The 19,260-nt window shown below is 43.1% G+C and overlaps 1 protein-coding gene across 4 annotated transcripts in view; it reads left to right on the top strand.

Moving 5' to 3' along the window:
* Ncam1 (neural cell adhesion molecule 1) overlaps positions 1-19,260 on the top strand; it is a 291,408-nt gene that overhangs the window by 226,039 nt on the left and 46,109 nt on the right. For 3 of the 4 annotated variants that reach the window (XM_052188397.1, XM_052188395.1, XM_052188396.1), the window contains exons 3-8: positions 292-510; positions 1,378-1,521; positions 2,069-2,206; positions 3,293-3,410; positions 3,853-4,025; positions 11,543-11,685. In XM_052188397.1, the coding sequence (XP_052044357.1) occupies positions 292-510; positions 1,378-1,521; positions 2,069-2,206; positions 3,293-3,410; positions 3,853-4,025; positions 11,543-11,685 (935 nt within the window). Of the gene's footprint in view, positions 1-291; positions 511-1,377; positions 1,522-2,068; positions 2,207-3,292; positions 3,411-3,852; positions 4,026-11,542; positions 11,686-17,511; positions 17,542-19,260 lie in introns of all 4 variants that reach the window. The other variant, XM_052188394.1, reaches the window with a different exon arrangement.

Raw genomic sequence — 19,260 nt, forward strand, 5'->3', positions numbered from 1 at the left:
CATAATACACACTCACTCCTAGCTTAGTGTATGGGGCACAGTGGGTTCATAGCAAATATAGCTTCCCTCTCCAAGGACATGGCAACTAAAAAATATCATATGCGCAGGCAGCGGGTAAGTTTGTTCAACTCTAAGAGATGTTATGTATATAATTAAACCAACAAAGAGCAGAGCTGCAGAGTGCTTCATGATAGAGATCCCTTTCCAGCCTTCCAGGCGTTGTAGCCATGGTCACTCTGGAAGGGCTTAATCTCATTTCTGTGCTCTGAAAAGAATCTCTCCCTCCTCTAGTGGCAGGAGATGCCAAAGATAAGGACATCTCCTGGTTCTCCCCCAACGGGGAGAAGCTGAGCCCAAACCAGCAGCGGATCTCAGTGGTGTGGAATGATGACTACTCCTCTACCCTCACCATCTACAATGCCAACATTGACGATGCCGGCATTTACAAGTGTGTGGTCACCGCTGAGGATGGCACCCAGTCCGAGGCCACTGTCAACGTGAAGATCTTCCGTAAGAACCCTCATATGTACCCTGCACTCCTACCTTTGTTGGGAAGGAACATGGGTGGGTAGTAAAGGCAGAGAGAAGGCAACAGAAGGACCAGTAAGGGCCTGCTGGTTCCTTTTCTGTCTGAGTTGCTAAGAGATCTGGTATATTCTCAAATGGTTGTTGACCAGCCCAGAACCAATAAGGCTGGTTCCCACCAATTGTCACTACATTTTTAATGACATTCTCCAGAAACTATACAATTCCCAGAGGGCTAGTGTCAGTTCCTCCGTGCCATCTAAGCGACAATGACAGACACATAGTTTAGGTTTTTGCATCTTCTCCCACTACACTTGCTGGTGATATAGCCCAATGACCTAGTGAGATGGAGTATTATATGTCCACACTTGATGTTGCTCAGGGAAGGTGGCTCCCACTGCCATGGAAGGCTGGCCTGGCAGTGGCATCTCACTACCTTCTTACTGTGCATCATGTTGGCTCAAGTCATGGTAAGTAAGTGTTGCTTGTCATAGCATTAACTGCCGTGAAGTTGGCTCTCATTCTTCAGACTTTTCACTGTTACAAGAAAATTGGGGTGAGGTCAGAGTGGGAGACCAAAAACAATCAATGACCCTTACTGTCATGGTAGGATAGATGCAGGACTCAGCACTGTACCTGTGTGCATTGTCACTGTATCAGGGAGCCTACTCCCCTCCATAGACCCCTCTCAATGCTAACTGTTCTGCCTCAGTCAGTGACCCAGTGCTAAGTGGGAGTCCCTCTTACATTGCTGAGTTATACGTGCAAACTGCCCCGGAGCTGAAATCCAGGCATCAGGGTTCTATTGAGAAGGAATGTGTTCCTCACTCTGCTCCTCTTGCTGCCTTTCAGAGAAGCTCATGTTCAAGAATGCACCAACCCCGCAGGAGTTTAAGGAAGGGGAAGATGCTGTGATTGTCTGTGATGTGGTCAGCTCTCTGCCCCCAACCATCATCTGGAAGCACAAAGGCCGAGATGTCATCCTGAAAAAAGATGGTAAGACTTAAGTTCCCATGAGCCCTCAGGTCCCCTAGGTTCCCACCCCTACACAGGCCCTTCCGCATTCTGTCTAAATGCAGATTCGGGGCTCCAGAACTCTCATGAAATTTCTGGATCCTAAAGAGATGTTTATTTGTAACTAGTGTATTCAAGCACATACTTGTCTCTCTGAAGCAAAAGACAGATGCACCATCCCTAGATGGACTCGTCTGTATTTCAGGGCCAGGGATATCTTTGCTTATTTCAGCCTAAAACCCAACACCATAATACTGGAGGCAGGAGAAAGGATGAGACAGCCAGGCTAGATCACGTGTTTGTAATTCCAGCATGTAGAAGATGATACAGGGGAATAGTTGCATGTTTGGGGATAACCTAGAATTCATAGTAAGTTCCAGGCCAGGTAGACTATACTGTGAAACTTTATCTCAAAAATAACATAAATTTCATATAAGGCAGTAGCAGGAGGCTCAGCTCCTCGCCTCCTTTTTTGGATTGTGGAGTTCACAGACTGACTTTGGATGAACCTGCCTCTTGTCTCTTCCAGTCCGGTTCATAGTCCTGTCCAACAACTACCTGCAGATCCGGGGCATCAAGAAAACAGATGAGGGCACTTACCGCTGTGAGGGCAGAATCCTGGCCCGGGGGGAGATCAACTTCAAGGACATTCAGGTCATTGTGAATGGTGAGGAGATACGCCCTTCCTGTTCCCTCCATTACTACAACCAGGGTTTGATGGGGACTTTCTTTTCCATTCCCTTTGGGTGTAGACCTGTTCTGTCTCATTCCTACATCTCAAGGAAACCTTTTGCCCATTATCACAACCTCTGGGAGGACATTTTCTCCTTAACTCACTTGTCTCTGGTGTCTCTCTCTAGTTGTATGTAGCAAATGCTCTCCAATGTCTAGCAGAACTAAAGACTCCCCATTCTGCTAATAAACCCTCCTTTATCCCCAGTGTCCTTGATGTTACCGTCATTAGGAAGTTAGTCCCCTTGGTTTGATGGGCAGAGAAAATACTGCAATCAATTCAGGTCTCAGAATAGTCAACATCGTGGTCCGTGGGCTTATTAATCTTAATTTGCAGTGTCAAATAAGCACACCCGTAGCATCGATCTGACATTTGCAAGATGCTTACAGGAAATTATAATGTCAGTGCTAAGAAAATAAGTAAATCACATTTGAATTGTTTTGGTTATTGATATGTGTTTTCTTGCCAAGCTTTCTCCCTCTCATTCCTTTGCTGGAAGCACCTTGTGCACAATGTTGTTTATGACAGTTGCAGAGAATGTCACCCTGCTGAGCTGGTATCTTTCAGAAGCATACCAACCTGGTAGCCAACAGGAACTGCACTTTCTAATATTTACCAGTACAGAAAGCAGATCCTCCTTTTAACAACATCAAGTCCCACAACCCCTCCTAGTTGTATATATTGCATATATTGTGATATATATTTATTGAAAAAAATACATCCCAACAAATAGCCAGCTGCTGTAAATCAAATACTTCATGAACAGGAGTTAAGACACAATATAGGGGCTGAACTCTTAAAAACAATAATGCACACTTGTGGGCAAATTTTGTTCAGTTTACATTAATTATTTAGAGTACCTTGTGAGTTTAGATGGCTTCCACTAACACTGCAGACATCAGGACTGTTAATGCTCAGGTGGTGACACTGCCACCTGCAGACCCCTAAATGCCTCTTCTTGGGGCTATCAGGTTCTTTTAAGATATGTACAACCACCTCTGACATCCTTCTTTCCTTCAGTACCACCCACTGTCCAGGCCAGACAGAGCATCGTGAATGCCACTGCCAACTTGGGCCAGTCTGTCACCCTGGTGTGTGATGCTGATGGCTTCCCAGAGCCCACCATGAGCTGGACAAAGTAAGAAACTGGCATGTGTCTCGAGTTATGAATGAGAGGAGAAGGCTATCCATAGTCTTGCAACCTGTGGGGTTTTCAGAGGCAGGAATGTGGGCTTCCTAAAATACCAAGGTGAAGAATGGCTCTTTTCTAGGGAGTCCTCTTTCTCCGTGTCTTGATTTTCTTCCATTTTTGGACTTGTGGGAACAGATGCAGGTGTAACTTTTGGTGCCAGTTCTGTGAAATCTTTCTGAGTTCTATTGATAGCCTCTGCCCATACTCAAAAGATTGGGGAAGGGGCATACAAAGCATCTAACAGGAGATGCTACTCAGAAGTCTTTCCCTTTTCTGTAGACTGAGCCTGTCCCCTTCGCACAGTCTGCATTCAGTGGGAACTGATCAGAAATGAACCTCTTTACCCCACGCTCAAGATCATCACCCTTTGCATTTCCGCACTGTGTAGGGATGGGGAGCCCATAGAGAATGAAGAGGAGGATGATGAGAAGCACATTTTCAGTGATGACAGTTCTGAGCTGACCATCAGGAATGTGGACAAAAACGATGAGGCTGAATATGTCTGCATCGCTGAGAACAAGGCTGGTGAGCAGGATGCCTCCATCCACCTCAAGGTCTTCGGTAAGTACAGGGTAGTGTATGCCATGGCCACTGTTCAGCCACAATTCCTCCTACTTGGCACATTCTGTCCATCAAAAAGGCACACCCACACTACCATGACATTCATTCATGAAACAACCATTAGCTGCCTGCTCTGACATCTAAACCCCAGTCCAGGAAACCAGTTAGCCCTCTTCAGTAACACACAGTCTCCTAGCTGGTCTCCTTGCACCCCAGCTTGGCTACTGTAGGTCTTATATAGTTATGGTAGCCAGAGTGCCTCGATGCCATTCCTCTTTTCAAGATCCCTTGCAACTAAGGTAAGTACCAGACTAAGCCTATGGACCAGTGCTAGTACCCTGGCCCCTGCCTTCTGCCCTAGTCCCAGCTTTCCCCTCCCTCTGCTCCACAGAGAAGGCTCTCCAACCACACCAGCCTCCTTTCTGTCTCTGCCTCAGAATGAGCCAATTCCCTTTATCGGAGATAATTGCCTTTGAGGCTCTTCTGATTAAAGTATTCTTCCCTTAGACAGACCCACTCTGAGCAGCCTTCTTGGTATCATTATGCAGACTCTAGTTCAAGTTTGTCTTCTCCAGGAACCCTTCCCTCACCAGTCTGACATTGGCTCCGCCTATCCCAATACCACCCTACTGACCGTCTTCAGGAATCACTGTGTCTTCTCCATACACCTGAAAGTTCCTGAACTAATCCTCTTGATGTGTTTGTTTGAGGGATTGTCTCCAGTGTCTGACAGCATTCAAAGTATTCTGGGAGCATACTGACTGTCTTAAACATTGCTTTATCCTCGAAACAGCTCCAGACACGCGATACCTTAGTAAAAATATCAGTACCTGGCTGGTTGTCTCATCTTTTCTTTTCCTCCTCTACTGGCCTTTGTGCCAGTGCCATAGAACGTCACAGAAAAAGCTTTCATGTCTCCAACCACTTTGTCTTGATGAATTCAGCAAATTTTCAGGTTTTTCAAATTTCCAAATTAAAATGTGTTTGGGGCCTCTTTGTGCAAAAAGGGATTTGCTGCAAAGAAAGGTGTACCCTAATGGCTCTGAAAGCTCCCTAGCACCTGTCCCTCCCAGATAGTTAAAATATCCACCTCGGAGCCAGGGTTGGGACCTGCTTGTTTAGTCTGGTGGGAAGAATGGTGTGTAAACATGATTGGAAAGTGGGGAGCTTTTATGCCAATAGCCCTGATAATCACAGATGAGTCTCTTTTGTTCACTGACGACAATTGGATCTACAAATAAGCTCTACAAGAAAAGAACATGAAACTTTATGAAAAGCATGCAATTATGTATATGTGTGTGCACATGTTTGTGTGTATATGTGTATGCAGCTTCATACAGATGTTCATGAGGATGGAAACCATAGATCAACATCAGGTGTCACTCCTCAAGTGCAACACCCTTCTTTGGGAAGTCAGGGATCTCATTCAGTTGGTGCTTGCTAATTCAGCTAGGCTATCTAGCTGCAAGCTCCAGGTATCTCCCTGCATTCATCTCTCTGGGTGCTGGGATTACAAGTATGTTTGACTATTGCCCAGATTTTTTATGTGGTTCTGAGGTTGAGACTATGATCCTCATGTTTGCAAAGCAAACCCTTAGTGAATGAGTTGTCTTCCCAGCCCATAAAAACACATTCCTGATGCTGTTATTTTTCTATACTTCAGATTAATCTCCCTCACCCTCATCATTCTGCTTTCTAGATTATAGAGAAGGGCAGGTGCATCTGTTAATTAATCCCTTCATTTAAGAAATATTGAGTACCTTTGCAGCTAGATAGTGTGGCCGGGGAGATAAGTAAGAATTGGACTCTGAGAAGAACCAAGATAGAGATGAGCATATAAACATACGAAAGAGAATAATTAGTGTCAATCGGCATTATTCATTTGAGTGTTTACTGTGAATCTAGTCGTTGCCAAGTTTAAAATAAAATTTCAAGGCGTCTATTCCCATCAGTAGATTTGCAGGCATGTGTAGATGTCCAATACTGACATTTGAAATGACAGCCCCCTATAATGACTCCATAGCAACAGCATGATAATGCTTTATAGGAAAAGATTTCCTATCCTGTGTGGCATCAGTTAGTCATCAAACTGATGCACAGCTTGAAATATAGAAGTGTGGAACAAGTGTTTTGGGCAGTACTTGCCCTAGGCAGAGTTGAGAAAAACACACTGAGCTGCATGTGAGCCGCTGTGGGCAGAGACTCTGCCTGTTTGGCTTACACCTATGCCTCCAGTACCTAAGACGGCAAAAGCAGTTGAATAATTGAAGGAATAGCCATTAGTTCATTTAACTGAATAGCCATTAGTTCATTTAATGGAAGCATGACCCATGTCCTAGAGAGATAACCCTGGGAACAAGTTAGCCTCAGTTGTCTCTGGAAATCTCTTAAAGTATTGTCCCCATACAGCAATAACAACAACAGCCAGCACAGAAGGTGCATTTATTCTACGCCATGCTACAGAAAACCACAAATCAGACTTTCAAGCCTCATCACAGCCCAGTTATTCAGTTATTCTTCCTGTTCTACAAATGTCACAAGGAGCTCAGCTGCTCCTTATAAAGAGCCATGATGTTGACTTTTGGGTCTATAGCCTGGGATAGCAGTAGTGGCTGCATCTCCGTGCAGCCAGTCGGCACCTGTGCTGAATCTGTGTGGTCTAGGGAATGGGCAGGAAGGAGAGGAGAGTGCTCTGCCCCTTGACTACCATGCTGCCCATGGGCTCTCTAGATGTTTTCCATTTGCAAGCCCTTTATACCTGAGAAATTTTTAAACAGCCTTATTTTAACTCGATGGTTTTGGTACACATTATTTTCTGCTGATTGAAAACTGAAAGCACATTTCCATACCAATGAGATGGGCATACTTGTTTCTTTAATAAAGAATTAAAACTTGGCTGAATATGTGATATGACTGGACACAGAATGTCTTCAATGTTCTTCAGAGTTGCTTGATGTTTTTGTTTTATAATCATCAAGCCTAAGAACATTACTCTGCATAAATACACAGTACAAAATGGCAGAAATTTGTTTAGGACCATTTCAGAAATTGTTGGAAATTCTGTCTCCAATCCCAAGCCAAAACTCATTGAATAATTTTTCTGTGGAACTCATGTCAGCAACTCGCATAGCAATTTTTAAAATCAAGCATTCTAACACAATACTATCCAAAGACATACTAATTTGATACTTACATGCTGAGGAATGGTGGTAGGAAAATATTTGAAGTCGTTGTTTTACATAATTAAGCCATTATGTTTCTGTAAGAGCAGAAAACTTTGCATGTGTAGTAAAAACACTACAATTCATAGCTTACAATGGTCTTGAATCTGAGCCGAGGCTTTGCAGCCAGTGTTTGTTGGCATCGTGTGGTGGGACAGCATATACATGCTGAGTGTTCAGAACCAAGGCTGCAGTGACTTCACATGATACATCGTGGGCAAAGACCGCCAGAAGCAACTTAGATTATTTACATGTTTAATTTTGAGTTCATTTCTGTTTTGTTTGGGTTTTTGTTTTATGTCCAGGAACAGTTTACTATTGCCAACTGTTGTAACCTCTGCTTTGCAATTGTGTAACTTCACAGATTCATGATGCAGCAGCTAAGAAGCTGCTCTGTAGACATACCCAGATCTAGCATGACCAGAAGAGAAGAGCTCTTGATCCTCTTCCAGGACCCTTTGGTGGTAATGATTGATTGAGGCAGGAAGGACAAGTAGCAAATGAGGGGTAACATGGGGCCATGGTAGAAGGATCAGGATGGATGATGCCCAGAGGAAGTTGCAAGGAAAAGAGAAAATAGGATGAAGAACCAGGCAAGACAGGATTTGTCTCCCCAGCCTTCCTCCTGAAAGAACAAAGACATCCCTACATCCCTGTATCCCTGCATCCCTGCATCCCTATACCCCTGCATCCCTATATCCTTGCATCTATGCATCCCAAATCCCTGCATCCCCATGTCCCTGCATCCATGCATCCATGCATCCCTACATCCTTCCCCATGTATCTGTATCTCACACATGCACCATTTCTTTCCCAGTACTACTAGAGTGTTCTCTGGACAGTACAGTGGATCAAGCAAAAGAGAGATGTCTGGGCTTTTAGCCCAGGACATGAGGTTAGCAAGGAAATCATGGACCTCTAGGAATTGCATCAGACCCAGAATCAGGATCCTCCACAATGTCACAAGGAGAGGTCATCCAGCCTTCTTGCACTCCTGCTTCTCTCCTTTCTATCTCCTTTCTGCCTTCTTATCCTCCTATTGATCTCTCTTCTATTGGTTGAGGCAACTAGTATGAGGGTCAGAGAGCCTGATCAAAGGGGGCCAGCTGGTTAGGAGATTTTCTTCACTCTCTATCCCTTCCCTTAGAGATTGGTTCCATGGGCCTTCTCTGAGGTAGATTGAGAAGGTTTGCTCAGCAGTATCGAAGCTTAATGATGTTGAAAAGGAAAGAGATCTACACCATAGGTAGCAAAGAAGAGATCAGATAGATGTCTGATGGCTTCAGAAAGGGTAGCAGTCACTATGTGAAGAACATGACTAAAGCAGAAACAGTTGCAGTTATAACTGAGTGGCACCGACTATAGGGACCTGCTCTGGCATGTGGTGCCCTCCCTTGTTAGCAGCCTAGGGCTCCTTTCCTCAAGTGCTGCATTCTTCCTTGGCTGAGAGCCTCTATCACTATTCTTTTGGGTCGTTCTGTAAGATAACATAAGCCTGTGCTAGTAATCTTGATATCTCATGGCACCATAAGCTGAGGCAGATTCAGTGGAAGGCAGAAGTCTTGTTTACAGGATCCCTGTAACTAAAGCAGCACTTGTGGCTGATGGCAAGAGGCAGCAAGAGACTACCAACAGGGCTGAAGGAGGAGTCTCAGGCTTCTCCTTAGACAAGGCTCCCAGAAACCTGACACAGGAGTGGGCAGAGCCATTGCTGAGCGGGGAAACTGCAGAGCAGTGGACTGGTTTGCAGTGCTCACAGAATAGTGAGGAGGGTGGTGCTTGACCAAGGAACGCTCCTCGTGCACTCATGCATTTGGACACTTGGTCCCCAGTTAGTGCCACTGTTTGGAGAAGTTTAGAAAACATGGCTCTGCTGTCAGAAGTTAAGTCACTGCAGACAGGATGTGAGAGCATATCCCCTTACCCTGCTTCCAGTTGGCTCTCTCTGCTTGGTTTAAAGACGTGAGCTCTCAGCTTCTTGCTCTTGCTGCTATGCCTAATGCTTGCCGCAATGAGTCCCCCATGAAGGACTCCATCTGTCTGAAACTAAGCCAGAACAAACTCTTTTCTTTTATAAATTGTCTCAGTCGTGGTGTTTTATTACAGCCACAGAAAAGTAGCTCATGCAAGGAGGGCTGCAGCCATTGGAGGACCGAGGTGTCAGGAAGGCAGAGATAACACTGAGACTGATGCAGAGCTTCAGCTAGAACAAGGACCAGGGAAAGATAAAACTTGGAGAGATCGCTCTTGGTGCTAGCACACAGAGAGAAGGAATCTTTTACAAGCAAGAGATGCTCTGTATATGTCTTTATTTGCTTGGTAGTGTTTTCTTTCTTCCTGTAATTATTTAGAATATCTTTATTGTATTTATTTTCTGTTAATTAGATAGAATCCTCAGATCAAAAAAAAAAAAGCCTTAGAAGAGAAAATGGTTTATTTTGGCTTACAGTTCCAAAGGGGATACAGTAGTCCATCATGAGGTCAGCCTCACAATCAAAAAGCAGAGAGATCACATTTCACCCACACACAAGAAGCAAACGGGAAACAGAAAGTGGCGCCAGGCTATAAAACCTCGAAGTGATATACTTCCTCCAGCAGGGTTCTACCTCCCCAAAGTGCCACAACCCACAAACATCACCACAAGTAGAGGACCAAGTGTTCAAACCTATAAGCCTCTGGGACACTTCACAATCATATCTCAACACCTGTGAGGGCTTCCTCTGCCTTCCTCTAGAGTGCTTCTTCCAGGGGCAGAAGACAGAAACATTCGTACCAAAACCTTCTTTGCTACCAAAATTAGTCCTTGTTAATAGTGTGTCGGTGGCAAATGTTTTTATTCCCTGCACTTTGGAAGGCAGAGGCAAGTAGAGGCCATACTGGTCTCAAAGCAAAGTGCAAGTAGCCCAGAGATTCAATTCATATTTTTACCTTTGTTGGTTTTGCTTCGTTGCATATGGTATGTTTTTGCCTCCTACAAGGCTATCTAGGCAAGACGTAAAGTCCTCCTAGAGAAAGCTTCATCCAGAGCTGACAGACTGCAACATGCCCACATTATCTTGCCATCCTGGGTTAACATTTGTCTGTGTACCCGGCCATGAGAAAACAATTTGCTCAGTGTCCTGTGGCACCTTGAGGAAGCCACTTGTACCATACAGGTGATTTTATCTGGAAACAGGCCGTTCGCCATTGATACCTGTTATTTGTTGAAGCAACATGGAAGACTTCAAGACATATGTCTTCAGGACATATTTTCTTAGCTGACTTGCAGTGACTATGAATTCAGATATATAAAAGAAGTGTAGTGATTTTAAAAGCCACCTGTCGTCCTGGCTTTGTGTCTCTCTTGCCTCGCCTTTCTCTCTATAGTGAAATAAATTATTTGTGCAGGCTTATCTGTTCTCTTCTATGGAATGTTCAGCAATTTTCTGAGTACAATTGTTTTAAATTAGGAAAATTCAATTTCGCCTAATGTTTTCACATTTCACTCAGTGTTGGAATGCACGTGTTCCTTGCATTACTCCAGACATTTGGAAAATAAAGTGAGCTCAGCTTCTCCCCTCCCTGCTGTCATCCTACCCTGCAGCACGTGGCCAAACCTTCCAAAATGGCTTCTGCTTGAGGTTTTATCTGCTCTAGAATTCCTCCTAGGTTCCTTTCAGTGACAGCTCCATAGCTGCGATAAAACTCTACCCATGAGCTTCAGTGGCTGTGGATACATTTCCAGCTACTGAACTTTCTCTTCTTGTCCCATGAAATACCTGTCCCTCTGTCTATCTGTCTGTCTGTCTGTCTTGTCTGTCTGTCTGTCTTTCTGTCTATGTATATATGTATGTATGTATGTATGTATGTATGTATGTATGTATCTATCTATCTATCTATCTATCTATCTATCATCACCATCCCTCCTTCCCACTGTCTTCCTACCTCCCCCGCCCTCTGTTTACTCTTTTGCTTTTCTTTGAGGAGTTTTCTGGGATTAGAAGGACCTCATTCCACCCAGATTTTCTGGAAACCTCACGACCCAGTCCCAAGCCATCTCCATGTGAAGGATTGAGCCAGGGTAGCCCTCTTCTGGAGCAAATCTCAAGCACTTTATTGTCTGTGTATCCCAGAAAATGTGTCCATGACTGTCATTTCAGTGTTTCCAGAAGTACAGGTCTGTGTCTCCTACTATATTTAGAATTGAGCCTTACCTTTAGTAAATATGAACACTCTTTAAATGGGTGCATGTTCTCACTTAGATCCCAAAAGCTAAATAACCAGATAACTAACCAAAATATTCTTTTTTCTTCACAGCAAAGCCCAAAATCACCTATGTAGAAAATCAGACGGCCATGGAACTAGAGGAGCAAGTCACTCTGACCTGTGAAGCCTCTGGAGACCCCATCCCCTCCATCACCTGGAGAACATCCACCCGAAACATCAGCAGTGAAGAAAAGGTACAACGTCTCCCAAGAGTCTCAGGGCTATGGGATGCAGACTTGAAGCACCTCAAGTCTACCCCATGCCCAGTTCCCTTTGGCACATGGGAAGATGGGAATGGGGGTCACCCATAGCCACTGCAGGGTGGCTTCCTTTCTCCAGCCTGCCTGGTTGTGGTCTACTCAACACTCTCTTGCATTGGGATGGGCACTGTTCCCTGTATCGATAGACAGGGAGGGGTGTTGGTAGTGGGCCTGGTCAAATTAGATGTTCTTGAGAGGAGGCAATAGTGAATCTCTGATGCAGGCTTGTGGAGCTATTAGGATCCAGGACAAGCAAGATTCTGGGTCACCAGGTGAGGTTTTCCTCAGCTCAGGTACACCCAGGAAAGTATCTCCCAGAAACAACAGGGATCAGGATGAGTCTATTAATTCTCTTCCTCCCGTCTCATATAATCATGCTGTATGCACTCTGTGCACAAAAGCTTGGTTGCCTTTGTGTCTGCCTGTTTTCTTGGTCATATTTGGACTCCATTTTGTTCTAAAGGCAAAAATAATTAGCAGTTTCTAAATGATGGTTCTTATATCTGGGTCCTGTAATACATTCACCAAAGTTTAAGAACATGGTAGTAAATCCCTGGCAAGTTAAAACAGCTGAGAATATTTAGCTGTTTAAGGTGCACAGAGCCACTGGAAAGCCATCTTTATTAGTGGCAATAGATAAATATTGGGATGACCACACCACATCATTACAGCAGTTTGCTGCTGAGCAGGATGGGAACTTGTAGATGTAGATCTTGTAGGACGAGCAACACAGTGGAACACACAGCCCTAAATTCAGTCCGAAGCACTTCATAAAGGAAAAATATATTGGTTTTTATGGCATCTCTTCAGTATTATGTTGCATCTCCTGTAGTAATAGGCTTTGTTTCAGTTGGCCAAAGCTCAGTTACCTACTCAGGAGTAATAGCCTTAGCCTGAAAAAAATATGTATAATGGATTGCCTATTGAACCAGAATGTCAAACATGATAGATAGGCACGCTTCTGCCTAGCCAGAGGAAATCTCTAGCAACAAACTGAAATAAAGCCAAAGGGGGTGGAATTAAGCAAGCAAGGCTGAAATTGGAATTTGCATTTGAGGAATTGAGTTCTGCCTTGGTATCAGAAAACAAAGCAAAATCTAAAGGAACAGAAAGCACTGTTCCAAAAATCCTATTCCTCTTCTCGCAAGTTTTATACCCAGAGTTGAATCCAGTTTAACAAAAACTCAACTGAGGAACTGCTAAATATTTTTGAAACTCGCATATGCTGTTTGATCTGCAAAATCCAGCTAAATTAAGAACTGAGGTATTTACTTTGATAATTTCTTTATCAACAGCTATTAAGTTCCCAGCTAAGATGTCAGCTCCCTTTGTGTGTTGCGTGGATCTAATGTACATTTCAGGGCTTAATCCACATGGCCACTGTTTGACTGATCTTTTTATATTAGACTTCAAAGTAGATTTGTCCAAGTGACCCAGTGTGTATCCCTGACCTACAGTGAAGGACAAAATCATCTATTTCAGATGAACGACGTTTTTAAGTTCTGTGTCTTTTCTAGAAATAGCTTAACAGTTAAACTAGACAAGAAGGATTACAAAGATTTGTGCCTACTTGGGGTTTGCTTTAATAGGTTGGCACTTCTGAACTGTATCTACAATTTCATTTTTATAAAATGAGAATAAATAGCTAGGAACTAATATGCACTCATTCTCCCTAAATACTGAGACCAAAGCTATTAGAAGAGACCATTTCAAGTCCACTTGGGACTGATTATTTTTAACAACTCAGTTTTTTTCTATCGATCATCTGTCTTGATCTGAGATAGCTATTCAATCCCAGCACAGATTAGATCACAGCTTCTTTTACTGTAGTCTAGCTTCAGGTTTGCTTGAGGTGGCATTAACAGATCAGGATCCAGTCAGTGTCAGAACAAGTCCTCCAGAGAGGTCCTTGATGCTGCCACATTAGTGTATTTTCCTTAAATAAAATCCTATGTGACAAAATTTGCCACTTCCACTGATTGAATACTGGCATCAAAGAAACGGTCAATCCGATATTGTAGATTGCTAGAAACATGAAACATGATCTGTCTGTGAGCAGATCAAATTCTAGTTCAAATTATGCAACCTCTGCCCACATTCTTTCCCACCTAAATTTTCATTATGTATAATTATATATGGAGATCACCTGCACCCTTGAATTATAGGAGTGGAAGAAAAACTATAAAGTCCAGGATGCTTTGCCAGATAGAACGCAAGAATGCCAGTTTATCTAATGAGTACAATGACTAAGCCCCTGAGAGTAAAGTCCCATCAAACTGCAGGCTAAGAGGTAGTTGCCAGGCACCTTTTTAGGTTATGTGCTTCCACCTGGCACCCTTCCTAGCGTCCCTGTCAGGTCACTCAGCCTCTGTCTGACACATGATGGTTATACCATCACAAGGGACTTTCTTTCTCCTTCTACTGCTCAGAACCCTTCACCTCTGTCACTCAGAGTCTGAGTCACACATACACACACACACACACAAACACACAGAATTTTCCACTCTTTCTCATACATCATGCTTTCCATATCCTCGACTCTGCTAGTTGTTCTATACCTCAAGATCATCACTTCACTAGCACTCAATAAAATCTTACCCTCTCCTGGTAACCTGAACAGATCCCAGTGAGGTTATCATCTTGACTCAGATACCACCATGTAGTCAAAGCAGCATTAGCCCTTGAGTCCTGTCATATCATGGTCACCTAGACTGTGTCATTCTACATATGGACTGCTTTTAGGCCATTTATCTCCTGTCCTAGCCTCATAAACATCAATTAACTAATTAAACAACTATGCAGTATTTCAGCCTCAGTCATTTGGCCATTTAGGACTCTCCCTTCACTGGGACTGTTCTATGCATTGCAAGTTATCTGACATTTCTCACTAGTAGCCAATTGTAAGCATTACTAAAACACGCCCTGGCTGGAGAACTACTATATCAGACCGTCTTTCAATTAGGATTGGCTGTTCAAGGGAACTTTACTCACAAGTCTGGAAGTTAGAGTGCTTCCTCTCAGATGACCACACTCATGTTATATCTGCCTGTTAAAAGTATTGAGGTAGAGCAGCCAATGGTGACCCTAGTGCTAAGCGTGAAGTTCAAGTGCAGGTAATGGATTAGCTTTCCCAATGTGGCTGTCACCTAACATTTATGTTACCATTGCTTCCAGACTTGTGTGAATCCTTATTCAAAATATCTGAGTCATTGATGAAAATATTGACTGGGACAAGGTCCAAGTTCAGAGACCTCAAATTCCTTCCAAGTCGGTGGCTCAGGAAGTGACAGACTTCATGTCATGGTGTAACAGTGCTCCTGTGTTATCCTGGTAGCTTTTGTTGGAGGTTCAGCAAGGAGTATACATGGATTAGAACAGCTTTGTCTTTCACATCATTGATTGACCATAATGTTGCCCTTCTCATTGGAAGAGGGAGGCAAGGATTTCATACCAGCAGCAACTTACTAATAGATATCCGAATTGTTCTTCCTTATAAAAGGGAATTTAGAATGAATTCAAAATGAGTATAGTCGCACCATACTGTTGATCATGTCTCTGGATCAAGTCTAATCAAACCATTAAGCTTCAGCAAGTGGAGTTGGTTTAAGTCAGCAACTATTAGTAGCTAAGTGTGATTGTTTGGATGGTTGAGACAGTGAGGTAAACCAGATATCCAAAAGTTTATCTATTTTTTAGCAACCATTGGTAGCCTGAGCAAAAAGAAAAAAGTGAATATCCGTATGGGTTAGTCTTCACATGATGTGTGGAGGTGTTTGTGGTACTTTAGAAAGTTACACATCTGTCCCATGTCATTCCTCATTCTATATAGATTCATTTTAAATATTGCCAGGAGTTTGACTGTTTACACATTGAGTGAGACCCAGGGATTATGATCTGCATACTCAATCACTGGCAGAAAAAAAGACATCCATCACTTGCTATTAGAACATCTCTGTGGCTTTGAGATGCTGCTATAGAAGGACTATGGACCCTTCACTATTAGGGAAAAAGAGGGGTGGGGAGCTAAGCTCAGAAGAGCCAGATAGGACATGGGAGAAGTACCTCATGAGTCTTGAGTCTCAGTCTAGCAGTGTCCACAAATAGGAGAGACCTTTTGACATTCTGAATTCTTTTGAAGCCCAACCTTGCTTTTCGCTTGGGAGAATTTCTGATTGGGTACAAGCCCAGTTGACCTGTTGATACAATGCACAGATACATAGAGAGAGAAAATGCTTAATACAATGGCTTTAACTTGTATACATAGAAACTACTGGATACGTGTATGTAACAGCAAAAAGAAGTATTGAAACAACCAAAAACTAAAAACATTTGCAGCATAATAATCATACCCTGATTTACTTCCGAGATATAAAAATGTGGATGTAAGATTGCCTTTGAGTCGGACATAACACCAAATTGTTAGAGTTAAGACAGACATTTGCTACAATCCACCAGGCACAGAGGAAAGAGCCAGGCTACTAGAAATTTGTGTCCCTAGCAACAGCTTATTTTAAAAGCCATAGAATGCTGGTAGTTTGGGAAAGAGACACTGAAGAATCCACTTTGAAAATAAACAACCATAAATGATACAATTCCATTAAAAAAAAAAAAAAGACGGAAGTCTTGATTGACACAGCCCTGGCATGTGACAAATGAGCTTTTAAGCCTTGTAGAACTGGCAACTCTTACTGCCATGTTGGGCCACCGTCACTTTGGTCTGTGCGTGTTCTTCTGTTCTCACTTCCTCCCTCATCCCAGCACCACGTGCGTGATGTGACCCAGCATTTCCCTCTCCCTGTCTCACCGAAGTGCCTTGCATCTAATGGACTTAGTGTTTGCTAACTCGCTCTCATTCACTGTGTCTAGTGCCTTTTGTGTCCTTTGCCATCTGAACATCAGGGACAGTCAGTTAGGAATGCCACCCAGTAAAAGAACTGACACAGCTCAGATGTTTTTGACTTGGAATTTGAAAACAGAGTAGAAAATTACGTATAAGATAAATCAACAAATCTATACTATACCTGACCAGAAAGAACCCTGAATCTTCATGAGCGTGCATTTTCCCACTCTCTCATGAGTGGCATGCTGGATAAAGGAGATCCATGCTTCCATCCAAACACCATTTGGGACCTTCGAACTTTAAGCAACAAGGCCCAAGCATCATCACCCACCATTTAGCATCCTCAAAGCTTCCCGACCCGTAGTCTCAAAGACTTCATATTCTCACACCAGCTGTCTCTCTCCGCACCATGTTGTGTTCTCTCTTGTTTGTTGTTTTTACAAGCATTTTTAATTAAATGCATGCTGAATTGTAAAATGCATGAGCATTTAATGGCTTTAGTATATGTGTGATAATCTGTCTAAAACATTCAGAGGGAGAAAAAAACATCTACGCTTTAAGTAACCCTAGATTATTTGATAAGAACCAAGTGCCCTCAACTGTCACGAAGACTGTTTAAGTTGCTCAGCATAGGAGTTGAGTGTGCCTTCTGGTATTGATACATTTATCTACAGGGTTTAGGAGGCCTTCAACTTCGAATTAGGCATTTTAACATGCATAAGGTGTGTTGGGAGGAGCTGAACATCAGCTAACTTCTGAATTAAATTTGGGGGATCATCCTATCCTTGAAAGGGGGCCTTGGATTTTTTTTCTGATTTAAAAAGAAGCTGCATGTGCACGGAATGCAGAGTGGAGTTCTCTAAAGCAACATGTGACATTTTACCGCCTTCTTGTTGTGTTTTATATCTTGTTCTCTCCAGGCATCGTGGACTCGACCAGAGAAGCAAGAGGTATAGCTTACCTGACCACTAGCCAGTCTCTAGCTCTGGAAACATTCCAGTTTAACTCACCATCACAGTTAATAACCAGACTTTCTAACCTAGTGAGCACTTTAGGTGGATTAAAGATTCGGTCCCTAGCAGTAGACATCACCTAGTAATAGTGTCATTTTTGAGGATGAGCAAGCAAGCTGTGTTGGGAGTGGAGGAGCAAATCTTTATTATTTCCTAAAACGAGACTTATTCTCTTGCTGTTACTGGTAAAATCATACCCAGGTAATTATATTGATAGACATAAATTGCCCCAATTCCCAAGCCAGGCATTTTGAAAAAAAAATGGAAAAAAAATTGTTTTAAACTCTCATCTGGTGGCTGTGGCTTTGGACCATAAAGCCATAGAATGAGTGATCTAAAATCCACTCAGCCCTTCCCTTTCCAGCTCAGCTCATCTTGTTGCTCACTTACTTGATAATGACTGGCCTTTCACATCGCATTTCCTGTCAAAAGCAACGCCAAAGTCATCTCTCACTGGTGTCTCCAAATCGTTCAGTGTATCTGTTATCTTTATGGAGCATTAAATTTGTAAGATTGGGGTGATTTGGCACAAATGGTTTTATGTTTTGTAAAGTCAGTAGTATTTAGCCTTCGCAGTGTCCCTGCCTACCTGCTTCAACCTAGGTGGCATGAGACTCGGGTTGAAAACCAAAGCTGAGCATTAACCTTTCTATTTCATTGCTGTGCTTGAAGACTCTTCATGTCATCGTGCCCACCATTTTTACCTGGTTTTGGAACTGTGAGTGACCACTTGTAATGCTAAAAACCAGTTGCCCTGGAAATGTAGAGGCACAGCTCAGTCAGTAAAGTGCTTGCCACACAAGCACAAGGACCTGGTATTGAGCCTTGGCACTCACGTTAGAAGCCACGCAAGGTGTTGTGGGCTTTCAATCCCAGCACTTGGAGGAAATAAACAGGTGGATCTATGGGGCTCATTGGCCAACTAGCCTCACCTAATTAAGGAGCCCTGGATCCCTGTGAAAGACTCTTTCTTGAAAAACGAGGCTCTTGAAGAATGACACTTGGGTTTGACTTCTAACTTCCACATAGACACACACACACACACACACACACACACACACACACACACCACCTTTAGATGAGGTTCAAAAATCTAACCTGTGAATACTTTCTATCCAAGTCCCTTTTTTATTCCTCCAAATGAATCATGAATACCCAAAACGACCATCACAGAAGAGGATTCGATAGTCTAGTAGACTCTATATTTTAACAGAGTGAGTGTATCCTCTCAGCCTTTTGGGGTAGTAACCAAATACATAACTCCTGTCCTCAGGTCATAGAATACATAACTCAGAATACATAACTCCTGTCCTCAGGTCATAGACATAAATATTGAATGATGCTTAATATTTAAATGTTGTTACCTACCCCTTGGCAGGGACATTCATTTCCTCACCTGAACAGTTTGCCATGATCAAATCTTGTTCATCATGACTTCATCTCTGTAGTGTGTCTTCCTTGATGACATGGAGACTTTAGTCAAGCACCTGTCCCCATTGAAATGCTTCCCTCCTGTGGACTTGAAATCACTTAGTGTTGTCATAGCCGAGTGTTTTATTGGCCAAAAGTCATGTCCCCATTGGCATTTGGGAAGGAGAGAGGAGGGGTGAATGATGGGGCCACCTTCTGCAGCTACAGGTCCTATGCTGCTTTGCC

The sequence above is a fragment of the Apodemus sylvaticus genome, chromosome 7 (assembly GCF_947179515.1).
Source record: "Apodemus sylvaticus chromosome 7, mApoSyl1.1, whole genome shotgun sequence".
Taxonomy (NCBI): domain Eukaryota; kingdom Metazoa; phylum Chordata; class Mammalia; order Rodentia; family Muridae; genus Apodemus; species Apodemus sylvaticus.